This window comes from Cryptomeria japonica, chromosome 6 (genome assembly GCF_030272615.1).
Source record: "Cryptomeria japonica chromosome 6, Sugi_1.0, whole genome shotgun sequence".
NCBI lineage: Eukaryota > Viridiplantae > Streptophyta > Pinopsida > Cupressales > Cupressaceae > Cryptomeria > Cryptomeria japonica.
The window spans coordinates 194,628,206-194,655,204 of record NC_081410.1 but is presented as its reverse complement, the minus strand read 5'-3'; the positions used below and the strand labels follow the sequence as shown (position 1 = coordinate 194,655,204).

Sequence of the window (26,999 nt, the reverse complement as noted above, 5' to 3'; positions counted from 1 at the left end):
AAAGTCTTTTTGACGTGGCACTCTGATCAAGAATTAGATCTGCAAAAACATTACACTCGGTCTTTAATTTTTGAACTGTGTTCATTTCTATGCTACATGTCCTATGGCATCAATATTGGCATTGAATAGTTCTATTTCTAAACTTTGTTCATTTCTGTGCTACATGTCTATATCCTATTGCATCGTTATTGCCTTTCATTTCTAAACTTTGTTATTGGTTTTCAGTCATAATTTGTCTTTTTAAAAAATTGAATTTGTGGCAAACACCTAGAACCTATTGAACACCCAAACAAAAATACAGCAGCAAGTCTGAATTTGATGATCTCGCTAATTTGAAAAATGGACAGATGCCAAAAAACAAATGTAGGTGTTCAACTATGTTCACAACCATTCCCACAAATCATAACTCATAAGGCTTCATAACAATCATCTATTTGCCTACACCGTAGAAATGTAAATGAAATGAAAAAACAAAAACATATAAATGCAAGTATAAATTAATAAATCAATTCTCTCATAGATTTATAAATCAAAGACATATAATGGGTGCTCCACCACTAAAATACTCCATTCAAATTTGTCTCATGACTCGGCTCAACTGAATTAAACTCTAATTCTGAAATATAATGGGTGTTCCATTGATTATGATGCTAGAGATTTGCTTGATAAAGGATTCCTGAAATATTATGCACAGTCAAGTTGTATTGCAGCATGATCAATTATCAATGCATAAGGTCAGAACTTATTTAAGCACATATTTATGTTCTCTATTTATTAACAGAAGTGTGCTAGACTGGAGTCACTTTGTCATCAGTCATTATCTGTCTCTAATGTCACAAATCTCGTATATTTCAATCCAAAACAGATTTCTGAATGTCCTCTGTTATTTCTTGATTGTGATGGATGTAAAGAAAAATACCCACTTCAGTTCTATTAAAATTGATCTTAATAAGTATGCCATAAATCATATGCTACAATTCTTCGTTTCTATTTTGATTGCAAGCATTCCAGTATTGAGAAAAAGGATTATAATTGCACTCAAAATAGAAACAGAAAACTTCAGCAATAAAACAGTAATTGTAACATGCATTCACTATGCAACTTAAACAACAACATTTTAAAAGGAAATTGAAAGAGATTTACATCAACTAACATCTTAAAAGAATGAAACAGTTAATAGAAAGCATAATAATTTTTCTTTTCTTTTCTTATCAAAGATTTAAACTTGATAGATGTAGTCAGTACATACATTCAAAGTCTACAATTTACTAAGACATTAAAGTAAGAAAAGAGGTTTAGAGATTACATTTTTTCTTGAAACACATTCTAATCATCAATTGGCTTTCCAATGATTGGAAGAGGGAAAGTATCATCAATGTGCTTTTCCGCCCAACCACGGACTTATTAGTCCCCCATGCCATTTCCAAGTAGAAAGGCCCAACCCTTCACAGGGAGGTAACAGGAAGTTGAACTCATGCCATCAGATTCCAGTGTTTGTCCCTACACAACCCTAGTGGTCACACCCCTTAAGAAGCTCCTAACTGGTATGACCTCTGACTAGGTTGCATATCTGGACCAAAACAACTAACTAACGCATACTTATAGTAGCGCCACCTTGGCTAAAGGTTTTATATATCTACAACACATTGTTGCATGTAGTCACTGAGCAACACCCTACTTGGTTGAACCAAAAACAAGAGGCAGAACTCCAAACCATCAAGACTATCTCTTATGCTACCTGCATATTGTCTCTATCTGGGGCTTACTAGGCTTACACAGATGTTTTTGACTTAGAAGAAAACAAACTTCTAGTAATAAGCACCACTAGATATTAATCCTGCTTTATAAACACTTTTATTTTGTTTTTATCTTCTTTGCTGATGGCATCTTCTGGTTCCTTACTAGAGCTCATGAGCTAGTTAGCCCTCTCTCTCTCTCTCTCTCCTGTTCTTAGGTATGGTAACTTAATTTACCATTACTGTACTATCATGCAATTGTTAATTGTACCATGATTCTCTTAGGTTTGGAAATTTGCTAGTTGCAGAAGGCACAAAACTCCTATGCTTATCCTTTCTAGGAATACTTACCAGTATTCTGATTTCTAACTTTTAATTCCATGTTGGGTTCCACTAACCATTTGAAATGTTTATGCTAGATCTTGATGAGTCTATGCTTTCAAGTCTAGATTGGTTAGCTACTCTGGCTTTCTATCCAGCTGTGTCTTATCATTATAACAATGTTGCTTGTAATTTGTTCTACAATCCTAGGATAGTTTTGAGGTTTAGAATGTATTCGATACCACTATACGGTATCACAATATGGCTTCTACCATTATTTCCATACACTTAAGCACACTTAAAGGACTAGGTACACTACTAGAAGTTCTGAAGGTACTTCTACCCTAACTTTCTTAGTTTGTCCTCTTTAGGAACTCAGCTACAACTTGGGTTTTCGGGGCATAGGCTCTCTTTAGAGAACTTTAATTTACGGATGACCACTATCTCAAACACTTGGTAACCATTTTCAACACACAAATGATACTTGAATAAACAAAACAAACAATAGTTCTCTATTGAGTGGGATTAGCTTGAATGTATTGGCCGGTATTCTACCTCATCCTGAGGTTGAAGGCCTTACCATTTTTAAGTTTAATATGTTCCTCTCTAAATTCATTGTTTCACGGTTTTGAATTGAAACTATAACTGTAGTTTGAAAAGGTAAGACAGGCCATAGAGCTGCTAGCTCTCATGTTCACTCTAAGTTCTTGTATTCAGCATGCATTATATGAATTTGCTATCACTGCAATATCTAGGTGTGCTTATTGTATTTGAATATGCCGATCTGCATTAATGAGTTCTTTAGAGCTAGTCTTGCCTATCTATCTTTCTTCATACTAAAGTTAATTAAACAATCTCAACCAAGAGGGGTTATTCTCAAGTTTATTTGTGCAGCTTACACAGCTGAGGATAATTCCCACATTACTTCTATCCTAGAACAGATTAAAATATCAAGAGGATATCCTAGTGATTCATGACTCTTGATTCTTCTTACCCATAATATTCCCAACTCCCTTTTTATGTATTTTCATAATTGCTGAGCTAAAATTTTCTGTCTTAACAGTCTATTTATGTTCTACTTGATTATTATTAATAATATGTATGCACCCCAAAATTAAGAGGGTTAATGCAGTTCCAGGCTCAGTTCTTCTATACAAGACTACGCTGGCTTTACAATGCATTACATGTATATATTTTTCCATTATCAATCAAGAGTTTAATCACTGTCATAGTTCGGTGAAAACAGTTTACTGTATTCAAGTAACAAAGGCTCTTTCCTTTCATGAATAGAAGCAAAGAAGAAAAGAAAGAATGTACAAAGCCATACAAAGTATAGATATATTAACATGACCTGGGATGTTAATGAAGTTGAGAACTCTTAAAGCCTTCCTCTGCAAATTTCTAGCTGGGTTTTTACCCTTTCTGAGCTTCCACAAGGAGAATTCTAGCTATCGTTCAAGTACTTCATAGAGCTATTGTCGTATATGCTTCCAAAATGAAAGAATTCGAGATTATTTTTCCAAAACTTCTTTTTTTATACAAACGTCACCCTCCTTCCTTTACTGGTTACCCAAAATGAACTATATATTCTCCGTAATGAAATGTTTTTGTTAATTCCAGATAATTTCAATGATTTTCATTTCCAATTTGAGTGAAATCCATACGAATTGTGAAGCATGCCTCAATTCTTGCCCCCACTCAGGTGTTTCCCATTCAATACATGGGTTCAAAATGCTTTTACTTACGTGGTTCAAACCATATAATCCCACGGGTATATATATAAGCATTGCTTATTAAAATATTAGACTTATACATTAATCATGGCACCCGTAAAATGAATTCGTATAAAGCCAAACCAAACATTGGTTGATATAATTTAATAACAATAAACTTACATTATAACAGTGTTTATATATATATATATATATATACACGCATGAGCGAAAGTTGCGGTTAAATTTTATTAATAAAATAATAATAATAAATTAGCTTGGAATACCAATTCCAAGACTAGAATAGTAAAACCCTAAACATCTACACATACCAAAATAGGATTACCTGGCACAACTGGTTGATGAAAACAAGGTTAACGTGAAACAACTTGACTAAACTCACTGTTAGGGTTACAGATGGCATTGAGTCCCTCTCTCATTATCTCTTGACCTGATGATACTTCCCCTCCCTTCTCAGAGAACAACGATTTCCTGCACAAACTTGGCTGAATTCAAGTAGTTAGTTTGAAATCTTGATGTATCTCTGTCATTGCAGTACTTAGTAACAAAAGCAAAACATCTCATATTCCATCATGATTAGTACTAAATCATCAACACATATATAGTGAATCATCATTCCATCGTTCTAAACACAAGTTTCATTGCATAGAAATAACATAAAACATCTAGGGGACAAGTGGGATGTAATGTATCCTTCCCCTTGCGAATCATCATCCTCGATGGTTTAAAGTATCATTTTAAGGAAGACATAAATTCATCATTGTTTATCTAGCATAAAAGGGAAACAAATTCAACTATTGTAAACATTAAACGAGGAAATCTTTTTGATGAATCTCATTATAATCTTCCTGGGCGGCACTATCCTCAGAGTACTAATCCCACCAGACCTTGCACTTAGTGACTTCTCTATTACGTAAGCGACGCTTATGTACCTTGACCACCCCGATTGACTTGATCATGACCACCCTTGGGTCCTGTACCTGCAAGGAGTTACAGTCAATTGGAAAATCAGATACATACTTTTTCAGTAAGAAACATGAAATACATCATGCAACTGGGCGAGAGCAGTGCTTGAAAAACATGAATGATCCAAGTGGCACCATGTTTATCTTAGTCGTCAGCATGCTACAAAGTCTCTTGTTTGTTGTGGCCTGACAATTCCTTTCTGCCATATGATGGCAATAGCAGATCCTTGCGAGAGACAACTGTACACATGATTCCAAGACTTGGCAATTATTCCCAGAACATCAAACAATAGAACACAAACCTTTACATTTTCTGGAATGGTTCCACCTTAGATTCTCCCTTTTCTTTGGTTGCCATGTGTTAAGCACATGTTTGGCTGGATAACTTTGCCTTCCAGCTAACTTGTGTTGCATGCAAGTTCCTCAATTGTTGGGTCGTATGGCCACATGTAAGTCTGCTGGAATAAGCTGTATTTGAATCTTGTAAAATAAAGAGGGCTGATGGACAAGAAGGTGAAAAAAAGAAGACACATGATGATATTCATAGTAGTACAAGAACTACTTAATTTAAAATGATGACATAAGGGGTTTGGCAGCTGTGGATTTATTGTACTAGTACAGTGAGTTAAGAAAAAGGAATGTTGTACCTGTAAGAGACCATCATTCTAACTTGTTTGACATTAGAAACACCTCAGAATGATAAACGTTTCAGGAATATTGATGGAAGGGCTTCCTACTTTGATCCCACATTGAGAGGCCTGTTGTGTGCATGGGGAGTTTTGGTTTGACATTTGCTGAGTCAAGATACAAAATATGATAACTGAACTATAGTGCTGGTTCATACCTAACTATGCCTAACTATACTAGATACCTCATTATGTTCCTTGGTAAATTTTCTCAGCTTATGCATAGCTATTTACCTGGATGGCCAAATATCCTCTCTTTTGCAGTGCTCAAGAAACCTTAAAAAACACCCAGCTTTAAAAAAAAAACATTTTTAAATGATGTTTGTGGCCCCCACACCCCTCTAACCCTAATATGACTAAACATAACACTCCATGAGTAACATTTGACTTCATTTTTACATTAAAAAACATTTGCAGCCAAGTTAGAAAGACAAAGCAGCAGGGTTTGAAGGTGTTGTTGCAAAAACCAACATCGATTAGAGGCAGCCATCATACTTTCCATCATTATGTTTTACAGTTTTTGACATTTTTGACTTTGTCATTTTGACATTTGTAATGCAAACTTGTAGCCTTTGGGCATTTTGGTGTATGCAATATTACTATTTTTTTCATATGCACATTGACATGAATTATGGAAGCAATTAAGTATTACTATTAATTTGTTCGACTCTCATGTGAACTCTATTGTCCTGTTTTACTTTTGATTCTATAATGTTATATGTCAATATGATTATATTTGCAACTTTATCAGTGTTATGATTTATCATATGAATATCTGAAATATCCCTATATTTTTAATATACATTTATATAGCCATCCTTGCCATCCCCAAAAATGGCCTAAAAAATCCCGCCTCCCTGTCCCAGAAACTTGGCGGAACATAGAGTATGACCTTTGTACATGATGTCAGTATACAAGATGGCCACGATCTTGATAGATTACACAAAAATGATTCTACTATCTTAAAAGAATATGTTTGATCATTTTTGGCTAGGGTGGAGTTAATTATTTCAAAACACGTGTACTATAATTAATTTTGTAACATACAAAGTATAGTAACATACTAACAAACAATGATATTTACTTTTGCTAAACTTAGCATTTGAATGTTTAGAATATATGTTACAATTTACCAATTTCTTTGCATCCTTTCTTTTTCAACTTCATGTGAGACAATGCTTGATTTTGAAGCTTTCCATGTTCTTCCTGGGTCATATGAGCCTACAATTCTCATTTAACACATTTTTTTGCTGCCATTAATTTACTTGCATGATATATATATATGATTCTAGCTTGCACCAATCATGTAATCTTTTGTATGTTCACTTTGACTTTTACATCTTATGGGCATTATGTGAATTCTAATTGAGCTCCGTTTTCTTTTTCACAGGACGAACACTCGCAGTAGAGCATGTATCGACAATTATTAGTTGTTTAATTGGACTTGTCAACTATCCCCACTCAATGGTAATTTGGTATATTAATTGAATAAGCCACCAAGAAATGAATATCAATATAAATGTTTAATAACCATTAGTTTCTTCATTCCTTTTGTTTCCCTCACGTTCTGTTTGAAATCATTTTCATTAATATTTTTGATATATAAAGTAAGGGTAAGGGTCCTCATGCATAATACAAACATGCAAAAAGAGAGACTTATACTATTTATGAGCGAACATGACAGAACAGAGAACATTAACCCTGAATTGGATGACATCAACCCTAAAAGACTACCTCTGTAGACATACATCTTGCCATCCTTATCTATTATATAATCTTCTGTAGGCAATAAAAGATTTTCTCCAGACTATAAAATCTATCAATCGATTACATAAAATGGACAGCTGTAGCAGTATTAAATAAAAGCAAAGACCCAGAGAAAAATCTGACCATACAGAGTAGATTATTTCACCAAAGCAACCTGCTGAGTGAGGAATCTAATTGCTTTCTCTGCCATGGCGACCATGAATCTTTTCCATGAAGAAGACTTATCTGGATAAAGAAGATTTACTATATCTACCATAAGTTGGTACCCTTCCAACCAATGCCCATCCTTCAGAAAATGTTGGATGGAAGCCAATTTCTTAGTAACTACTTCTATGTGAGCTTCAAATGTCCTCACCATTTGTATAGAAGCAAGGCCAAGGAATTTGAACCAAGAGCATGACATTGAAGTAAGTTTTTTTGGATTTTCTTTATAAACTGTGTCCACCAGGCCTAAATTGGCCTCTTTCAAAATATAAAACCTGCACGAAGTTTTCGTTAATGCCTTGTCCGATGTGATCTTAAGGATATTGGTGACAAATTTAGAGGCCATCTCTGATTTGACCTTGTGATGTGTAGCATCCTCAAGAAAATATTGCCCTAGAATTTTTTGCAATTGTGTCCCTCACATCTTCACATCTTAGAGGTCTTGGTGATATCAGCATAGCTCTCACTTACTAATGTTTCCTTGCCTCAAATTCTACGAGAGTGTCTTCAAGATTGTCTTACTTGACATCTATTGCACTAGGTTTCCTTCTTGGTACCACTTTTTGATCCTTGTCTTCTTGTTTGAATTTTATGGTTTTCGTAATCACATTTCATTGTTCAAGTTACTCTATTATGTGTACATTCACAGGTATATCTTAGGGGAGATGCACTAGACAATCCTATTGTATGTCCTGCTCATATTACATTTTGCATTTCTTTTGCCCATTTTTGGCTGAGTTGACACTAATACCAAAATAAAATTAAACTAAAGATCATGAAGTTTAATAATATTTTATAATAAGCTTCAATTTTAAATGCACAATTACAATATTTAAGGTGATAATTTTGGGTGCAATAAATTTATTGGTAGTAAATATAACATAGTTCCAGATGTTTTTGATATATTTTCTCCCTAAGAGAATGGGCTGTATTTTCTTCAGATGGTTCGAGAAACAACACTGCAGTGCCTTGGAGCTATGGTAGCATTGCCTTATGCCCGGATTTTCCCAATGAGAACACAGGTGATCTCTGTTGTACTTACATATCTAATGAACACTCGTTTCTATTTTAACATGTTTCCAGCAAAGTTCAATGCCTTAAAGATTTGAAGGACCCTATGCAAATTTGTAGGTCTTGAAAGCAGTATCAAAGGCCTTGGATGATAGGAAAAGAGCCATTCGCAAAGAAGCTGTGCAGTGCCATCGAGTTTGGTAAGCAACTATTTTTTAAACCATTTATATCCATTATGGAACCATGTTAGGATACGTAGTATATGTTGTGAGTTAGGTTATAAAAATAACTATTGTAGTTTCTGAATTTATTATACTATCTTGTTATTTATGGCTGCAGGACTTCTCTTGTATCAAAATAGTTTTATTGGAGGAGATGGTTCTTTCTCGTCATTGAAGAGCTGTTTGGCACAGTTTACAAGCCCAATACAGATTGATTACATCCATGTTAGAGCAAGTTCAAATGCTTATGTTGATTTGCTTTCACATACCTATCCTGGATTCATTGCAGGTGTGTTCTTTTCCTGCATTCATTTTGATGCATTTTTTCATGCTAATTACAAAGATAAAAATTTTACAAAGATAAAAATTTGGTTGTATAAATATTTTATTTATTTGTATGCTTATTTTGAATACTTTTCGCATGGTTGTACCATTTTTTAATGTATCAAATGTGAATGCTAAAAAGCTTTTTAAACTTCAGTTTTCAAACAATTGAAAACACATTGTTCAAGTGAAATAGACTTTAATGCTTTTCAAGCTGCATGTGAAATTTGTATATTATTTTGATTTCGACAAAAGGGTTGTCCTCTCAAGAAGTAAATTTCAAAAGTCATGTTTAGTCTAGAATAGGAAGACAAATTAAATATTAAAATCTAACTTTAAATCTCAATGAAAGTTATTGTTTTGTGGAGAAGATTATTAAGCACAAAAACCTAAATCCCAACTATAGTTGGCATAAAACGCATATTGTTATGTTTGGTAATATTTGTAAGTATTAATTATTTTAATTGAGTTGTCACTCTTGGGTAGTTAGGTGTCGGTTGGTTGACAGTTGTGTACCTCTTGGCAACCGTCAAGTTCTTTAAATATATTGTGTACCGCCAAGGAAGGTAGTACAATATAGTCGGGTCTATTGTAATTCTTGGCTGACCATCTCTGGTCTCTTCTCTGTAATAATTGCATGTGCGAATAAAGATATATTTATTGCTGTGTCTGGTATGCATTGTCATGTACATTATTATTTCTTGTATTTAATTTATCAGTTGTAGCGGTAAACACCAACCTTTAAAGGAACAATTGAGAGCTCTCACTAGTGTTGGCTCCATGGTGACATCCTCGCATAGTTGCATCCACCACCCTCTTGTTCTCCCTTTGTGGTTGCATTTGAATTGGATTGCATTCCTCTTGAATCAATGGCAACGGATAACTAAGCAGTTTATTTTGAGTTAGTGGTTTCTTCAAACCTAAAATTAACTTAATTGTGAAGTGTCCCTTGGTCTATTGGTGAAGTTGAATGGCCTACAAAGAGCTCACCAAGGATCAAAACTTGTTGAGTGCAAAGGTCTAACATTCTTAAGGGATGAGGTTGGGATTGTGCCCCAAGTGAACCTGACAGAATAGAAACTCTCAAACTTATCTCTAAGCTGAAACAGGTGATTGTTCATGCACTCATTCCATAGTTGCAAAAATAGCGTTGTTGGATTTTTCAAATCCTCAGATATAACTTTCTAGTCTTCCATGACAAGTTAGATGTAATGTCCCCTACTAGGTTTAGGCCCGTTTTAACCATAATTACTCTATTTCAATATACTGAAATTGATTGAGAGACTAATCATGAAGCTGGTCATTGATATTCTTCAATTTATTAGTTATTAACAAGTGCTAATTTATTTTCCTGATTAGATGATTAATTTCATTATTCATAGTTCTTAATATAGATATCAGGCCCTGCTACTACTTCAGTTTTAAGAAGGGTCTATGTATGTTACCAAAGCACTTAGAGACCAAAAACAATAGGTTCCCTCAAAGTTTACAGATCCAAGCCCTTTGGGTCTATATCTTCAAGGCTTATGGGTTGCTGATCCCCAGCCTATCTTGGGACTTAACCTATTGCTTGGATTTAGACTGCCCCTTTGTGGAACACCTCAATCCCCAACTTCTTAAATATTGAGAGTAGTAACAAGCATTATATATAAACATATTCTTCTTACTGTTATTAACTTAAGGGTTTTTTCTAATTTACATTATAATATTGTTATTTGTCTGATCTCTCTCTCTCTCTCTCTCTCTCTCTCTATATATATATATATATATTAAGTATGACTGCCATACATATTGCAGTCTATATTAATATTACTATTAAATTCTGCATAAGAACATTATCAAGCTTCATATATTAAGCGTACATATTAAACACATCCCCGTGCATACCACCAAGAACAAGGATGTCACTGCCTGCAACTTAATAATAGTTCTGAACTTCTGATCTCATCTGATCCATGGTGATGTCACTAGATGCTTTTGATTCCTTCCCTTCACACCTCTTCATCATGTATGTCCTTTGGAAAGAGACACACCCTTTCACCATTAGCACCCTTTGAAAGAGTGCAACTCTTCATTCTTTCTGCCCTTGGAAAGGGACACAACCTTCCCCAATCAGATGTGTGCTTCTTATTTAAATCAGATGCACACTTCTCATTTTCTAAATTCTCCCCCCCTCAAATGAGGTTCTCTTCACCCTTTTATATCTCACATTTGAGGGAGTCACAATTTACCATTTCATGCCTTTTGACCATTCATTAACTTTAATCAATTTTTAATTATATTCTTTATATTTTAATTTAATTTTTATATTTATTCTTTTGTATCTTAATTTATTATTATTATTATTATTATTATTTATTAAATTATATTTCAAAGTAGGGACATTATATTAGACGAAAAGTGTTTAATGATGAGTTCAAATAATTTGTACATCATCCAAAGTTTTAAAACTTCGACTCGCCACGGACTCGGCAAACCAAAAATTTGGACTCGGACTCGGACTCGGACTAGTGAAAGACTCGCGAAAGACTTGGCAAGGACTTGGCAAAAAAAAATCCATAGTTTTACAAAATAAACATAAAGAAATTAATGAATTTAGAGAACATAAAAGCCATAATTGAAACATTACACATGTCATATGATCTACAAACACTCTATATTTGAAATTTCATCATTCATACTCATAGTTTCAACTCTAAAATGTATAATAGCAGCATAAGTTTATAAATGTTCACAAAATTACATATAATGATATGTTTAACTCCAAATGTGAAAAACAACAATGAACAAACCAAAGAGAAGACTACATCTTCCTCCTTGTATTTCTCCTAATATAGCTCAATTTTTTAGGCCTTGAGCTAGAAGTAGTAGCAGTGGGTGTTGTGGTATCTAAATGGTGAGATGATTCTTCTTCAAAGTCAAAGTCCTCATCCTCGTCCTCATCTTCGTCCTCATCTTCATCCTCCATTTCATCCAATCTTGCTCCTTTTGCATCTTGTGCTGCTCCTCTCTCTATTTCTGCAATTTCTTCTTCGCTAAGCAGGACATCATCACCATCATTTTGTTCATTCACGGTCCAATCACCATATGAATCAATTTCATCCAAGTCAATGGCCTCATGTGAAACACCCTCCCCCTGTCTAACTCGAAGACGAAGGTTGTACCGAACGAAGACTAGATCATTGAGCCGTTTTTGTGTCAATCTATTTCTCTTCTTTGTGTGAATGCTCTCAAATACACTCCAATTTCGTTCACACCTAGAAGCACTGCATGGCTGAGACAAAACACGGAAGTCTATCTTTTGAAGATTAGTCATGCCAACACCATAATTCTCCCACCACAAATCTACAAAAAACATTTAGAAATATTAGAATTGAGAAAAAAATGTAACAATCAAGTTTGTAGTTTTTTTCATGCAGTATTGAACTAACTAAATTTTTTATCTGGTTGTTGTTTTCCTCTCCTATCAATTGCTAGTTGTGATGAGAAGAGTCTCCCCTCTGCACTTTTGTAGATCTTGAACAATGAACATTTCCAAATTCATAAATAGATAGTCAAAGTGTCAAACTCAAATTCAATAATGAACATTTCCAAATTCATAAATAAAGATAGAGCAATTGCAAATGTCAAATCTCACCTTCAACTCATCAAGAACCTTGTCTCTCAACTCAGGATCAGGGGCCATGTTATCAATGCATGCAACAACACCTTCCATGACCTCCTCATCAACCCTAAATGAATCAGAGAAGTAGAATTTCGGGTTCAAAAATTAGGCGAAGGCATGTATCGGTTGGTGGAGTTGGTTTGTCCACCTACAATCAATGATGCACCAAAGGATTTCACATTTTCTTGTATTTCCACAATAGTAATGTGAAATGGCCTCTTTGGCTCTATCCATGGCCTCATATATGGAACCCATTGGCATGCCCTCTCCATCCACCATACGAAGAACACTTACCAAAGGTTCTGTCACCTAAAAAAATGAAAACAAATTTTAAAGTAGTACAAAATTAACCCCTAAAAAATAAAATCAGCAAATAGACAAGATTGTATAAAGTTTACTTTTGTGTTTGTTACTTACCACAGTCAACTCCTCTCCACTTTTGGTGAACCCTTCATCAAAAACAATGCTCACAATCTTCTCTGCTTCAGGTCTTTTGGAGTATGCAGACCCCAACCAAGCATCAGACACAAACATTTGCTTAAGATGAGGAATGGCACTAAGAATGCTCTGCAAAGTGATGAAGTGGCTAGCAAATCGTGTCACTCTAGGTCACACAAGGTGCTTGCCATTTGTGTGTTTTCTCATCAAAGCAAGCACCCAAGTATGGTTGTAGATGAATTTGGTGACACTTCTTGCATCTTCAACCACCTTTTTCACCTATCCAATCTTCCCAATGTCCTCTAGCATCAAGTCCAAGCAATGTGCAGCACAAGGACTCCATGTAATCGTTGGATGCCTCTCCATAAGCATTCTACCTACAAATACATATGCAGCTGCGTTGTCCGTGATAATTTGGACAACATTCTCAACTCCAACTTCCTGAACCACCCCATCCAACAGATTACACAAAGTCTCTGCATTTTTTATTTCATTTGAGGCATCAATAGACTTTAGGAATACCATTGCACCATTTGAAGCCACCAAGAAGTTGAGAAGAGTCCTATTCTGTCCATCTGTCCATCCATCAGATAAAATGCTGCATCCTTTTCCCTTTCAATACCTTTTCTGATCATCAACCACAACTTGTGTATTTTTTACAGCTTTCTCTAGCAATGGCTCTTTGAAGTCATGACCTGTTGGGGCCTTAAACCCCTTACCCGCAACTGTTAATGTATTAACAAAACCTTCCCAATACACATTGTTTGTTGCATTGAAAGATAGATTATTGTAAAACCAAAAGTTTGAAGTTGCTATCTGTGCTTGTTCATGCTTCTCTCTATTCCATCCTGTACCTTCAAGTGAAGGTTGTGCACCTGGAACATTGCGTGGTACAAAAAATTTAGGGTCTGATCTAACAAGAGTGCCACTCGCCTCACCCTCATTGTCACCAAAAGATGAAAGTGGCTGACGACCACGAGTGTGACCAATGGGACCCGAAGTGGACAATGTGGGATTCATTGCAGCTGCCATGGCTTCTTTTGTTTTTTTCTTTTCTTCCTTTTGCATATCATTCTTAGCAAGAATGGCCTTGATCTCTCTAATAATCTCAGGAGTTGATTTGGGGCATGCCTCCACACCATATCCAGGTATTTGTGCAAGGTGGTATTTTAATCTATTGATTCCACCCGTCATCCATTTTGTACATTCGGTGCAAGTGACCTCCCCCTTTTTGCTTCCTGGAATCCCATATTTCCATGCTTTATCTCTTTGTCTTCCTAACCTTGGGGTTGCCCTTGGAGTTGAAATTGCCATTGCTGATTTAACATGAAAAAAAAAAATCAGCAGGGTTTTATGGAAAATCAACAAAAAAAATGACAATGAATCATTTGGGAAAAATAGCATTCAAAAACAAGAAAAAAATATGAGGAAATAACTGAGGAAAGGAAATAGAAAAAAATTTGGCAGCATATCCCCTTGTTTTTCAAGATCTTTTGGATTTTCAAAACATTGAAATGATTCAAATGAAAAAAAAAGAAAGAGAAAAAATCCTTACCTAGATCTCTTTTGCTGATTTTATCTTCTTCCCTCTCCTCCTTCAAACCCTACAAACCTGCTATAACTAATAAACAATGCCAAATGAGTTGAAAAAATTAAAAAAAGCGAGTTTTAATGGTTTTCAGGCATGTAAATTGGGCTGCGCGAGTCCTTGGCGAGTCGACTCGTGGCTCCCATGGACTCGCGAGTCCGTGGTGAGTCCATGAGTCTTAAAACTATCCTTAAGGGGACATATAAAAGTATGAATCTTACACTAAGCTTAGTTGGAACAATAATAAATTGAAAGCACAATTAACAATTATGGCTATGAATGTACTCAGTTAAATTCAATAGATATGGGCAGTACATTGTTAATGAGAAGATAGCCCTATGGAGACATTTATACCACCTTTGTGAAATGAGGAAGCTTTTGAGAATCAATATGAGTCACTCTTCCTGCCCAAATTAGATATCTAGTGCTTCACTTGACAAGGTAGGTTGACCCATGTATATATATGTAAGCTACACATTTACGAGAGAGGCACTAACAAAAGACAATTCATATGGTAAGGTGACCATGTATGAATGGTGACAACAAACCTAGAAAGTTAGAAACAGTTGATGATGAAGGATCATTTGTGGATAGAAATGCCCCTTGAGAAACCGTGTTCATCACAGTTTTCTTTCAAACCTTTGCTCTCTTATATTAGTAACTTTATATGGAATAAAAGATGGATTGATCTTGTAGATAGACTTTTGATCTTTTAGATCTGCTCCAGAGTATGGGCTATCACCCATTAAAGAATCAGCATTATCTGATGGCATTGAGACTTGAATTTGAGAAGCTGATATTTGTCTCAATGGACTCAGGTCGGATGGGAACTCTCAGCAAAATTAGGCAAATTTAACAAATCATTGACAAAAATAAATTTAAAAACTTAATATACAACATTTCATAGCAAATTTAATTTAAAATATACACAAAAACAAATCAATTAGATCTATTATAGATGTATGCTCAAAGAAATAAGTTAAAAATGCCATATTGAATTGTGAATTTCAAACATGACAGCCCCTTGAGAAATTGTGTTCATCACAGTTTTCTTTCAAACCTTTGCTCTCATATATTAGTAATTTTATATGCAATAAACTTTTAGATCTGCTCAAGAGTATGGGCTATCACCCATTAAAGAATCAACATTATCTGATGGCACTGAGACTTGAATTTGAGAAGCTGATATTTGTCTCAATTGACTCAGGTCGGATGGGAACTCTCAGCAAAAATAGGCAAATTTAACAAATCATTGACAAAAATGAATTTAAAAACTTATTATACAACATTTCATATCAAATTTAACTTAAAATATTCACAAAAACAAATCAGTTAGATCTATTATAGATGTATACTCAAATAAATAAGTTGAAAGTGTCACATTGAATTGTGAATTTCAAACTTGAAAGATAATACGAAAGAAAAGTTGTCTTGATATGCTTAAAATTGGTTTCTTGTACACAAAATGGCAGTAGCAAAAAAAAAATGTAGAAAAATCAACCCAAGGTTGAGAAGAGCCATTCCTCCAAGAATTAGATAAAGATTATTGGAGCTTGTGAGGTGTATGTCAAAGAAACAACTATAGCCACTCTGTTTTCACAAGATATTTTTTCTCTAGTTATACCAGTTTGTTCTGCCTCTGCCATCACTACAAGCCCTACCTCATAACCAGCTTAGTCAATCCACACATACCCCTCTTTTGTAAATAAGGATGATGTCCCACTCCAATGCAAGATCGTACTCCAATTCAACATGGACTATTTCTTCATTTACTCTTATAATCTTCTTGTGGCAGAGGCGCAAGTTATAATTTACAAATGCAAAGTCATTCAATGTTTGCAAATTTGTATTGACAATCTACTACATTTTTTTCAAGTGCATGCATTCAAACATACTCAATGGTTCTCACAATCCAAAGTGTTGTATTGTTAGTTCAACCCTCAAACCGTAGTCCTTTGAAACTTGGGCATTTTAGAGATGAAATTTTCCTACCATGCACCTAAACAATAAGTTAGGATATTTTAAGATCTACAATTACTAAAATAGCAACATTGAATATCAAATATTCAAATCAGTCGTACAAAGCATGCAAATTTTATGTAGCTTGTAAGTTGACGTGGTTGACTGCATATCTGAAGAGAAGAGATCCCTACTCCCTAGTGTTTTTTTTTCATATCTCATCTTGAAAATGATCTTTGTTCTCAATTGTGGACTTGGTCCTTTAGCCTCAAAGACCACTTAGAGGCCTCTCATAACCTCCTTTAACCTCAAAGCTCAGGAAATTCGAAGGTTGGATTGATGAGTTATGCAAAGTATAAAGTTGCTTATGAAGTCCTCTTATCCAATGTTCATCTCTAGTATTCCAAATGCGCCCATACTTGTCCACCACACTGTCATAGAAAAATTTAATATGTTCCTTGGCTTAGTCCATACTCTCATAAATGTATCCCATTGATAGCTTTTTCCCCATCAACTATAGGAAGGAGAGAATCTAGCAACTCAATCACCTATAAAAAATCAAATAATTATAAAAGAACTCTAGTTACTCTAGACTTAAGCCTTAATTTGTAAATGAAAAAAGAATAAAATTTCTGTACATTCAAATAAAAAATTTAAGAATTGCATCTGTTATCTTCTCTGCAAGAGTTCAAAAATGGGTCTCATCAAATACCACATCGATACCAAATTCATCTTTGTGTAGGAAGACTAGCTCCATTGCGTGCTAATAAACATTTGCTTGAAAGAAGCCTTTGTTTGTAGCAAATTCTGCAAGTTGCTTAATGAGGTTGTAAAAAGAATGCCACCAGGTAAGATCAGCTCCTTATTTTATGTGAACTTTCTCATTAAAGAGAAAAACCAAGCATTATTATAAACATATATGTAGTTTTGGTCATACTCCACAATTGGCCTAATTCACTGTAGTTTACCAATGCCCTCGAGCATTAGTGCAATGTGCTGAGTGAGGAGTCCAAAAATTGCTATGATATCTCTCCGTTAGTAATCCATCCACAACAACACAATTGGCTGCATTCTCAATGATTATTTGTGCTATATTTTCCTACACATGCAAAAAATTCTTCCAAAATGAAAAATAATTTGTATTTTTTCTTTTCTATGAATAATCAACTTGTAATGTCCCTATTTTACGAAATACTGTTTTGTGAGCTTTTGGCCAATCTCTATGTTTTCTTGTAAGCTTTTGAGTGTGTTAGGGAAAACTCCAAACTTTTTGGAGGATCCAAATTCAATTTTTATTGGCATCTGAATATGGCATTGAGCTCGATTGGCATTTTGGATCGCAGTGACACTTTAAAAGTATTTTTGGCCTCCTAGTGTGTTCTTCAAACTTCTTGAAGAGAATGTCTATTTTTAGTTACTTAGTTGGCTTTGATCATCATCCTACATCTTTAATGTCATCCCCATGTGATCAAAGTTTGATTTTGATTCAATTTATGTGCTTTCCACAACTTGGGTGAGTCATTCATTAATTAATTAATATTTTGTTAATGTTATCTAAAGTTGAGAAATATTTTTTAGAAGGCCAACTTAGTGTAATAGCTCATAGAAAAGTTGATAAAGTGTTTTGAAATTTGGATACCTAGTGAAGGGGGTCTTTGCACATGAAATGTTGTTCTTATTTCAAAGGAGGTCATATTTTAGGGAAAATGAATTATTATAATTTTTATGTTGCAAATTCCCTCCAAAAAGCTAGTAAAGGAGGTGTTGAGGCTCATTTATGCATATGCTGAAGATTTCTTATGTTATCTTGTCATATCGAACCTTTGTGTTCTTCCATGATTTTTTAAGGATGAAAACCTTCATTGGATTCCTAATTTTGGATTTGAAAGATAATCCCGAGCTAGTTGGAGTGGTTCTATTCAAGAATCACACTGTGCTTCAATAGAGTCCAGATTTTGGGGTTTTAGCATGAAGGTATCTGATGTGTTCTGAGTTTGCAGGTATTTTGGGTCTTGATTGTTTGTCGTTTGCAGAGTTTGTTGGGGATTTTTGGGTGATTTGGAATTTACTAGTGGCTGGCTGTAGAGTTTGAGGGTTTGGAGTTTGCCAGGTAGCTGACCATACATGTGTACTGTTGTGCTCGCACACACACCCCGTTAGTTGACAGGGGACCCCCCCCTAATTTTTGTTTGCCTGTGTGGGAGAAATGGATGCTTTTGCAAATACCTTTCATACCTCAAAGCCAAATCACTCGAGTTTGCTATGGTTAAAAAATCAAATTGTCCATAGTCTTCAAGTTCGCGAAACTCCAGAAGTTGAAAACTAGCAAAATACGCCATTTGCCTGAAAATCATTCAAGGCTTTCCCAAAACTCACCCAAGTGCCGAAACTCACACTTTTTTGGTGAAAACGCAGTAAAATTTGAAAATTTTCAAAAGGCCTAAAAAGTCCGAAATTGGCAAAAGGCCTAAAAGGTCCGAAATTGGCAAAACACTTAAAAGGTCCAAAATTGGCAAAAGGCCTAAAAGGTCCGAAATTGGCAAAACACCTAAAAGGTCCAAAATTGGCAAAAGGCCTAAAAGGTTCGAAATTGGCAAAACACCTAAAAGGTCCGAAATTGGCAAAATGCCTCAAAGGGCCCAAATTTGGACCTTTAAGTGAAAATGTGAGAAAAAGGTAAAGTTGGCAAAATGCCTCAAAGGGCCGAAATTTGGACCTTTAAGTGGAAATGTGAGAAAGTGAAAGTTGGCAAAATGCCTCAAAGGGCTGAAATTTGGACCTTTAGTGAAATTGTGAGAAAAAGGTAAAGTTGGCAAAATGCCTCAAAGGGCTGAAATTTGGACCTTTAAGTGAAAATGTGAGAAAAGGTAAAGTTGGCAAAATGCCTCAAAGGGCCGAAATTTGGACCTTTAAGTGAAAATGTGAGAAAAAGGTAAAGTTGGCAAAATGCCTCAAAGGGCCGAAATTTGGACCTTTAAGTGAAAATGTGAAAAAGTTGAAGTTGGCAAAATGCCTCAAAGGGCCGAAATTTGGACCTTTAAGTGAGAATGTGAGAAAAAGGTAAAGTTGGCAAAATGCCTCAAAGGGCTGAAATTTGGACCTTTAAGTGAAAATGTGAGAAAAAGGTAAAGTTGGCAAAATGCCTCAAAGGGCCGAAATTTGGACCTTTAAGTGAGAATGTCAAAGTTTTTAAAGTTTGCAAAAGTGCCCAAAATCCTGAAATTCACCATTAAGGGGTGAAAATGTCAGTTTTTAAAACTTTTCGAATGCCCCTCTAGCCCGAAATTCCTAGGAACAACTAAATTCGCGGAAGGAGTAAAAGTGTTAAAACTTGGGGAATTTTCAAATGGCTCTCCAGGCATTAAATTTTAATATTTGTTAAATTAAATTAATCAATTTTTCAAATTGATTTATTGAAATGAAATTGATCGTTCGCAGGTCGTAGGACGTCATTAGAGAACCAAGAGAAAGACCTGAAACGCAAATCGAAGGATCGCAATCAAGGCCAGGCGCTGAAGACTGGAAAAGAAAAAAGATGTGGAATGCGCTGCAGGAGCGCGAGAGCAACCAAACATTGGGAACCATGCCGCTGAACAAAGATGAAGTCCACCACCGGGACCAAAGATCAAAGAACACTCTAAATGCTACAAGTTTATGCCTTCTCGAGAAAAAGCACACAGCTGGATTTAATTCTAGGAATTCAATTTCTAAAAAGCTGAAATTGTTTTATTGTAAAACTTCTTGTAGGTCCCACTCAGATATTTTGAAAGAAAGGGGAAACAAGTCAGTTGTGGATAGTTATGTCCAACTACCGGATAGACTCAAATTGAAGCCAAATAGTGGCAGGTAGTTGAAATTGTGGTTGAATGGATGAGTGAGAATTTAATGGGCATGGGTTAGGGCTGCTAGTTTCTGGAAGGCAGATCAGGACCCTTGGATGCAGTTAATCCTAGCCTTTGGTTCGTATTGTAAAATCTATAAAAGGCAGAGGCCTTTCTTTTGTAAAGGGTTAGATAGTTAGAGATTTTTGTTAAATAGTTAGACTCTGGTGAGAGAGTTAGATTTTAGAGTTAGAATAGGTTAGATTTTAAGCAGTAGCATAGAGATGCTACAGAAATTGTTGTAATAGGCAGTTGAAATCAATATATAGACATTGATTTGGTGTTTATTGTCTTGTTTTCATCCTGTTTGTATGGTTTCGCTCAGCATTTTAGATAGATCTTTCTATTTTGGGTGTGCAAGTATTTGATAGATTCAGGCTCATACCATTGAGGATTCACTGATTGTGTATCCTTTTGTATGGTTAACTTGAGCCTTTAATTGTGCTTAGTTCAATTGCAGGTGTCCATTTGAGCTATGTCAAAATTGGGTGCTTAGCCGTGCATCTCCAGTCTAAAAATCTTCCAAGTCCCTTTGAAGATTGCATCGTTCTTGCAAGGTTGTGAGCTATTTTGGCCAAGCAGGAATTGGTTATGTTGAATCCGTCTACCTACATACCCGTGTTGTTAGTTTTAGATCTCCTAACCCTTTCCTTTTGCTCTTTATTACGTAATTCGAGAATCATAGCAAACCAGCTTGTTGCAAATCGTAAGTCCCCTTCTGCTCCCAGCATATCACATCGACCACTGAGTAATCCCACAGTCAAGACCTGACAATCAAAACCTTGAGGTTGTCCCCTTTGATCAAACAAAAAACAGCATTAGGGATTTCCTTATCTCAAGAGAGGATAGGATACTCAACGAGTACATTCTATTCTGCGTTGGCCAGATGAAGTCGCAAGTTCGACGATTTTAGACACATCAACATGTACTTGGAAAGTTGATGAAGGGTTCAAAATTCATTTGGGTTGCATTCATTGAGTTTTTCATAGCTGGCCATTCCCCTTTGAAAAGACTTACAAGCAGTTGGCAAGTTGTATGAATTTCTTGAAGGTGTTGTACCATTACATAGTGTGCCAGGAAAGGCTAGCATGAGACTTCTAGGCTGAGGCACTGAGGATATTGGTGCTATTCAGAATGGGAGGCACCCAGCTCTTGGTGATCATTTCCAATCATTTCTCTGTTGAACAAATGAGATTATGAGCAAATGGTTATTATTACATGCTGGTCGCTCCTGTTTCAGCAACCTATTGATTATGGGTATGACAAAAAAGGTGATTCAGACCTGCAAATTACTGGTCAATTGACATCTTGAGGTTGTTTAATAGTCCTGGGTATGTGCGAGGTTGCTGGGAGTTCTTTGGAAGTGATCTATCCAAGATTGGTGGGGGTTTTGAAGAGTTTCATTGTTGTTTGACCTGCAATAGAGGTCATATCGGACCTGCAGCCCTGTATCAGTCATTATTGAGACCTGTAAGTTGATTTTGCCTCACCAGTTTGAGATTGATATGGAGTGCTGGAAGTCTGTGAAGTGATTGGGAACCTTTGGGGGTATTCTATATGAAGTTAAAGGGGTTTGAAGGATACTTTCCTTCGTGTTTTGACCTGCAACACTGGACAGAAGACCTGTAACTTCATGCAGAGTCATGTCAGCCCTGTAGAAGCTCATTTATAGTGGTGTAGAGATCTGTATCAGTCTATTTTCATCCTACATTTGAGGTATTCCTTGGTGGGCATCTTACTATTTTGTTCATTACATGTATTGGCATCTCTGTGTCAATGATTTCCCATCAAAACAATTACAACAGCAGTTATATGAACGCTGGTTTCTTGTATCTCACTTTATGACAGAGATATACCTCTATTTGCAAATTATGTTGTTGATTTTCATTGGCAAAATAAAATAAAATTCTAGGGTGATTATTACACAACCAACTTCAAGAAGATTGTGTCACCTGAAGAAAACTAAAATGTTCAGCAGTACATTCTTTTTCCTATTAGTCCACTCATCAAAGATGATAGTGAAGCCCTTATTCCTCCAAATAGCCTGTTGTTCATCAAGGATTAGCTGTACATCAGCTACCTTCTCCATCAAAATTAGTTTCCATAGATCATATATAGAAGGGGGTTAGAATCCCCAATTAATCACAACATTCGCATCAATCAATGCTTGCCAATAAGGGGACCTAAAACACCAAAATGAATTCAGAATTAAATTAAAAAAAATCAAATTGAAGAATTCAAATAAAAAATAAAACTGTGAAAGTAAAAATTTAGAATATACATCAAAAATGAGATAAAAAATCAAAATTTTACCTTGCTGAATTGAAGAGAATGTTGCAAAAATACCAAATGTCACCAACTGCACTTCTTTCTGCCATGTATTTGTTTTTGTTTCAACCCATGTTTTCCAATGTTGATTGGGAATTGGGAGCACTACATGATACAAACCAACTCTTTGAATAATGAGCTCAAGGCCTAATAGGACTAGAACCTACTTTTTCAGTATTCAAGAATCATAAGACACAAGTTTTGCCTTATCCTTGGTACCTTAGATCCATGGGTGACTCTACTTTTGATCTTGAAAGATGTCTGTATTTGCTTCTTCACTCTTTTGAGAGGATTGCCACACCAAGTCCAGTTCGGTGCTAGCAGTATTGGTACTCAGAATCTACCTTGCTCCATTTCATTGACTTCTCTATTCATAAATTACCACCTTTCATGTGTTCCTTGGACACTTCTCGCGGACTCCTTCCTTCAAAGCAGACCATCACTAGAGCTACTAGAAGGGACATTCACAAACAATACATTCTAGACACGTGGACTTCCACTCCTGTGCCACTTAGCCCAAAGCTTTCTTGTTGTGCTGAGCATTTTCTACAAGTCAAAGACAATATACTTTCCTTCCCTCACTATCTTCAACATCATTGGATACATGGCACATAGCTTGAGGTTCTCTCCCCCTTGGTCAAATGAGGGTATGCTCCCAATTTATTATGAGAACCATAGTAGATGCTATTGCGGCATTGTCCATACAAGGACCTAGAAAATAATCTCTATGCTTTCTTTAGATTTTCAGAATTTCAGACCAAGAGTGTTTGGCTCTTCATGTCTAGAAGGCCATCACCCTTCAACACAAATCCTTACATGTGGCTTCTCGAGATTCAAGAGCTACCAAGTTGATCACCTCCTTTTAGGCACATCCAAGAGACCAGTAGCCCTAATAAGGATACGGATATCATTACCTCTCAAATAGGCACAAATAGGCTGGTGGAATATCTCTCACAGCTTCTGCTCAAGAGGTTCTCCCTCAACAGCATGGTCCTAATTCTTCGCAACAATATGCCCCAACTTCCTCTCATCAACTTAGATCTCCCCTCTGGCTGCCTCTCCGGCCACAAGGATGGGTGCATAATTATGAGCTTCTTAACTTTTGCATGTGCTATTTCACCCTTGGATGTTAGGTGTGATCCTAAGTGGGGTACCTTTCCCAATCAGCATCCCTTGATGAGCATCATTAGATCTTGTTTTGGCCCCTTCACAGTGATTAACAATGGCATTGGTGACTATTATTTCTAGTCCAGACAGTGATACTTGTTGATCTTCAATCTTCCTCTATGGCTGCTTTCTGCTCTTCACAGTTTTTGTTCCCCTTTCTTGGCTATTTATACCTATTTCCTTACCACTTGTTTTGGTCCCCTGTTGTTTTGCTTTTTTTTCTTTTTTTCTCTCTTCCCTTGGTGGGATTTTTCTAGGTTTGTCTTCCTAGATCTCTCTATTGTATAAGCCTAAGTTACCGGTTGGGGTTCGAAGAACCGGTACACCAAAATTTTGAAAAGGGGTTTGGGTTCGTTTGGGTTCATTAGTACAAAAACATGTAAATTATATATATATATATATATACATAAATTTGTAATCATAGCATCATGATCATACCATAACAGCATCATATACATCAAGTTTAATATCAAAATGATAAAATATTCAAGCATCATTGATTCAACTTTCAACAATTAAAAGTTTGATCATCAAATGGATTCTCTAATTCATCATCCTCATTCTCCTCCTCATCATTGACATTGACATTAGATGAATCAATGCCAATGCCAATGCCAATGCCACTTACACTTGCACTTGCACTTTAAGTTTGCTCGCTATCTGAGTCATCAAATGCAACAAGCTGAGAAGTGAAAGCATCCAAATCAGTATGCTCTGGCTCTATATCGCACATCTTCGTTTCCCCTTGCTTGTAGTCATGTTGCTTGTGTGACATGAGCCAAGTTAATATTTTAAAACTCACTTTTAGGGTTATATTTTAATTTTTTATGTGGTGGAATTCAAAAAAAAAAAAAAATTAAGAAAAAAAACCATTTTTGGGTTGTCAGACCCTTGGGTTTGACCTGGGTCCTCTTGGGTTTGACCTGGTCCGAACCAGGCATGTGAATCACAGACCATGTCCGGACCATAGGACGACCGGACCAAAACCCCGGACCAGTACCAGGGCTCTAGGGGACTGAACCCAGTAACCTAGGTATAAACGATAATGCTTTTTTCTCAAGTCCCATTGACCTACCTTTGGCCATTCCTGGATATTAATATAATTTCTTTGTTTCTTTAGATTTCTTAAGAACTCCAATTGTACTTTCACCTCTTGCATAGTCTCCAACTTAACATATTTGCACAATGACACATCATGTCTAGGTATGTGGGCAAGGTGGTCTATGAGAAGATTAATGTCTCTTACAAACTCTTGACAACAATACTGACCTTTCTTTGTACCCCTCTTGCTATGCTTCCAAGAAGAAATTTTCCTGTGGTTATAACATATTCTGGCTAGATCTTGGACAATTGCCAACACATTGATCCAATATTTTACTTTAGAAAAGCTCTGCCTGGTTTGATATGGTTCTGATTCAAGTCATCTGTAGAAACACATCAAGTTGGAAAAGCCTTCATTAATAAAATTGTGCTCTATTTGAATTCTTCTTGCAAGCACAATGATATGCCATTTTGTGGATAAGAGTCTTGTTATCTGCTGAAGATTAAGTTATGATGTATCATAATGACTGATTCAGTTTCTTAGGATTTTCCCTATCATAAGATGTGTGCAACTTGTTCTCCATTTCCAGAATTTTCCCACTATTTAGTGAGTAATAAAACATATTTATTCAGCTATGATTTTTGATCTTTTTCCTATCAAATTGGGCACAGTACATAAGCATTTACAATTTCGTACATAGATAAGTCATACTGAGCATTCCATAAATGAATATTGTGGGCCTGTAGCGCAATGAATGGCTAGAAGATATTATATTTCACCATTGACATCATTTGATTTCTGAGTGCAGGTTATTCTCCTTATGTTGGCGCTTTGCATGATGATTTGAGGTAGATGCTGGCCCTTCTTGTCCCAATTCAAATGCAGACTAAATCCTTGTTCTTCATCAGCCTGCTTTTGTTTGTTTCTATTGATGATTCTTTTTCAGCAGAGGCTTACAAGATTATTTTGTTTTGTACTGACTGTGTACATACTGATTTGTGTAAGGTTTACCCTTCTTTTGTTTGTCTTCTTTTACCCAGGATTGAGTAAAGATCTATTTTTTCTGTCTTCTTGGAGTCACTTTTCGCACTCCTATTTTCCAATGTGTACTTTTGAGTCATGTTTACCTTATTTTATCATTCATGGATGTTAATATATCTTGTTCTTATCTGTTGAAATTGTATATATTAAGAAACAGGAGTTTAGCTTATACTTTAGATTCAGTAAATTACGGGAGTTACTATGGAAAGGATGGGCTAACATATGTGATTACTTTGAGATCACTAATGTTATTGATGTAGTAAGAAAAGATGCAAACCACGAGCTTCCAAGATATCATAGTAAAAGTCGTCAAGATACAAGAAAAATGAACACCCACTTCCATGTGAGGCCTTGCTATATCAAATTTGCTTCTAGGCTCTTTATGACGGATTCATTAAATTATAATGTTAAAGCAAACGCTTTATGATACTCATTGTCTTGCCAAAGCATTTACCAATAGTAATTACCTGGCACAAAATATTGTATAATTAATATCTTCATTGGTAGTTCGCAAAAATAAGAGAGATGCATAAAGAAACAGATATTCATATGTATATGAAGCTACACATTAACTGAGTTACTTTTACTGATAGAAAATGTTGATAGGTATTTATGTTTGGGACCCAATTTGTTGCAAGGCAAATAATTATTTAAATTTTTTAGTTGTTAAATATAAGAATAAAGTATCAAAATAAATAAAAGAAGTGTTTTTTTAAGAATGGAACTTGTGTAAAGAAGAATTTTATTGCATCATCAATACTTCATATTGTACTAAGAGAACATAAGTGCAATAAATTTTTTTATTAGATTTTATCAATAAATAATTGTTTCCTTTATATTATGGCTTATGGAAGTCTGAAATCTCCACAAATTGAACACATTTTTCAAAATTTTGAACTTGTTTTCATTTGAAACTATGTTTT

At 35.6% G+C, this 26,999-nt stretch overlaps 1 protein-coding gene across 4 annotated transcripts in view; it reads left to right on the top strand.

Moving 5' to 3' along the window:
- LOC131076986 (MMS19 nucleotide excision repair protein homolog) overlaps positions 1 to 26,652 on the top strand; it is a 338,109-nt gene extending 311,457 nt beyond the window's left edge. For 3 of the 4 annotated variants that reach the window (XM_058014340.2, XM_058014342.2, XM_058014343.2), the window contains 5 exons: positions 6,832 to 6,908; positions 8,354 to 8,434; positions 8,544 to 8,623; positions 8,763 to 8,933; positions 25,844 to 26,652. In XM_058014340.2, the coding sequence (XP_057870323.2) occupies positions 6,832 to 6,908; positions 8,354 to 8,434; positions 8,544 to 8,623; positions 8,763 to 8,784 (260 nt within the window). In that variant the 3' untranslated portion in view covers positions 8,785 to 8,933; positions 25,844 to 26,652. The remainder of the gene's footprint in view (positions 1 to 6,831; positions 6,909 to 8,353; positions 8,435 to 8,543; positions 8,624 to 8,762; positions 8,934 to 25,843) is intronic. The other variant, XM_058014341.2, reaches the window with a different exon arrangement.
- Positions 26,653 to 26,999: the final 347 nt, after the last annotated feature.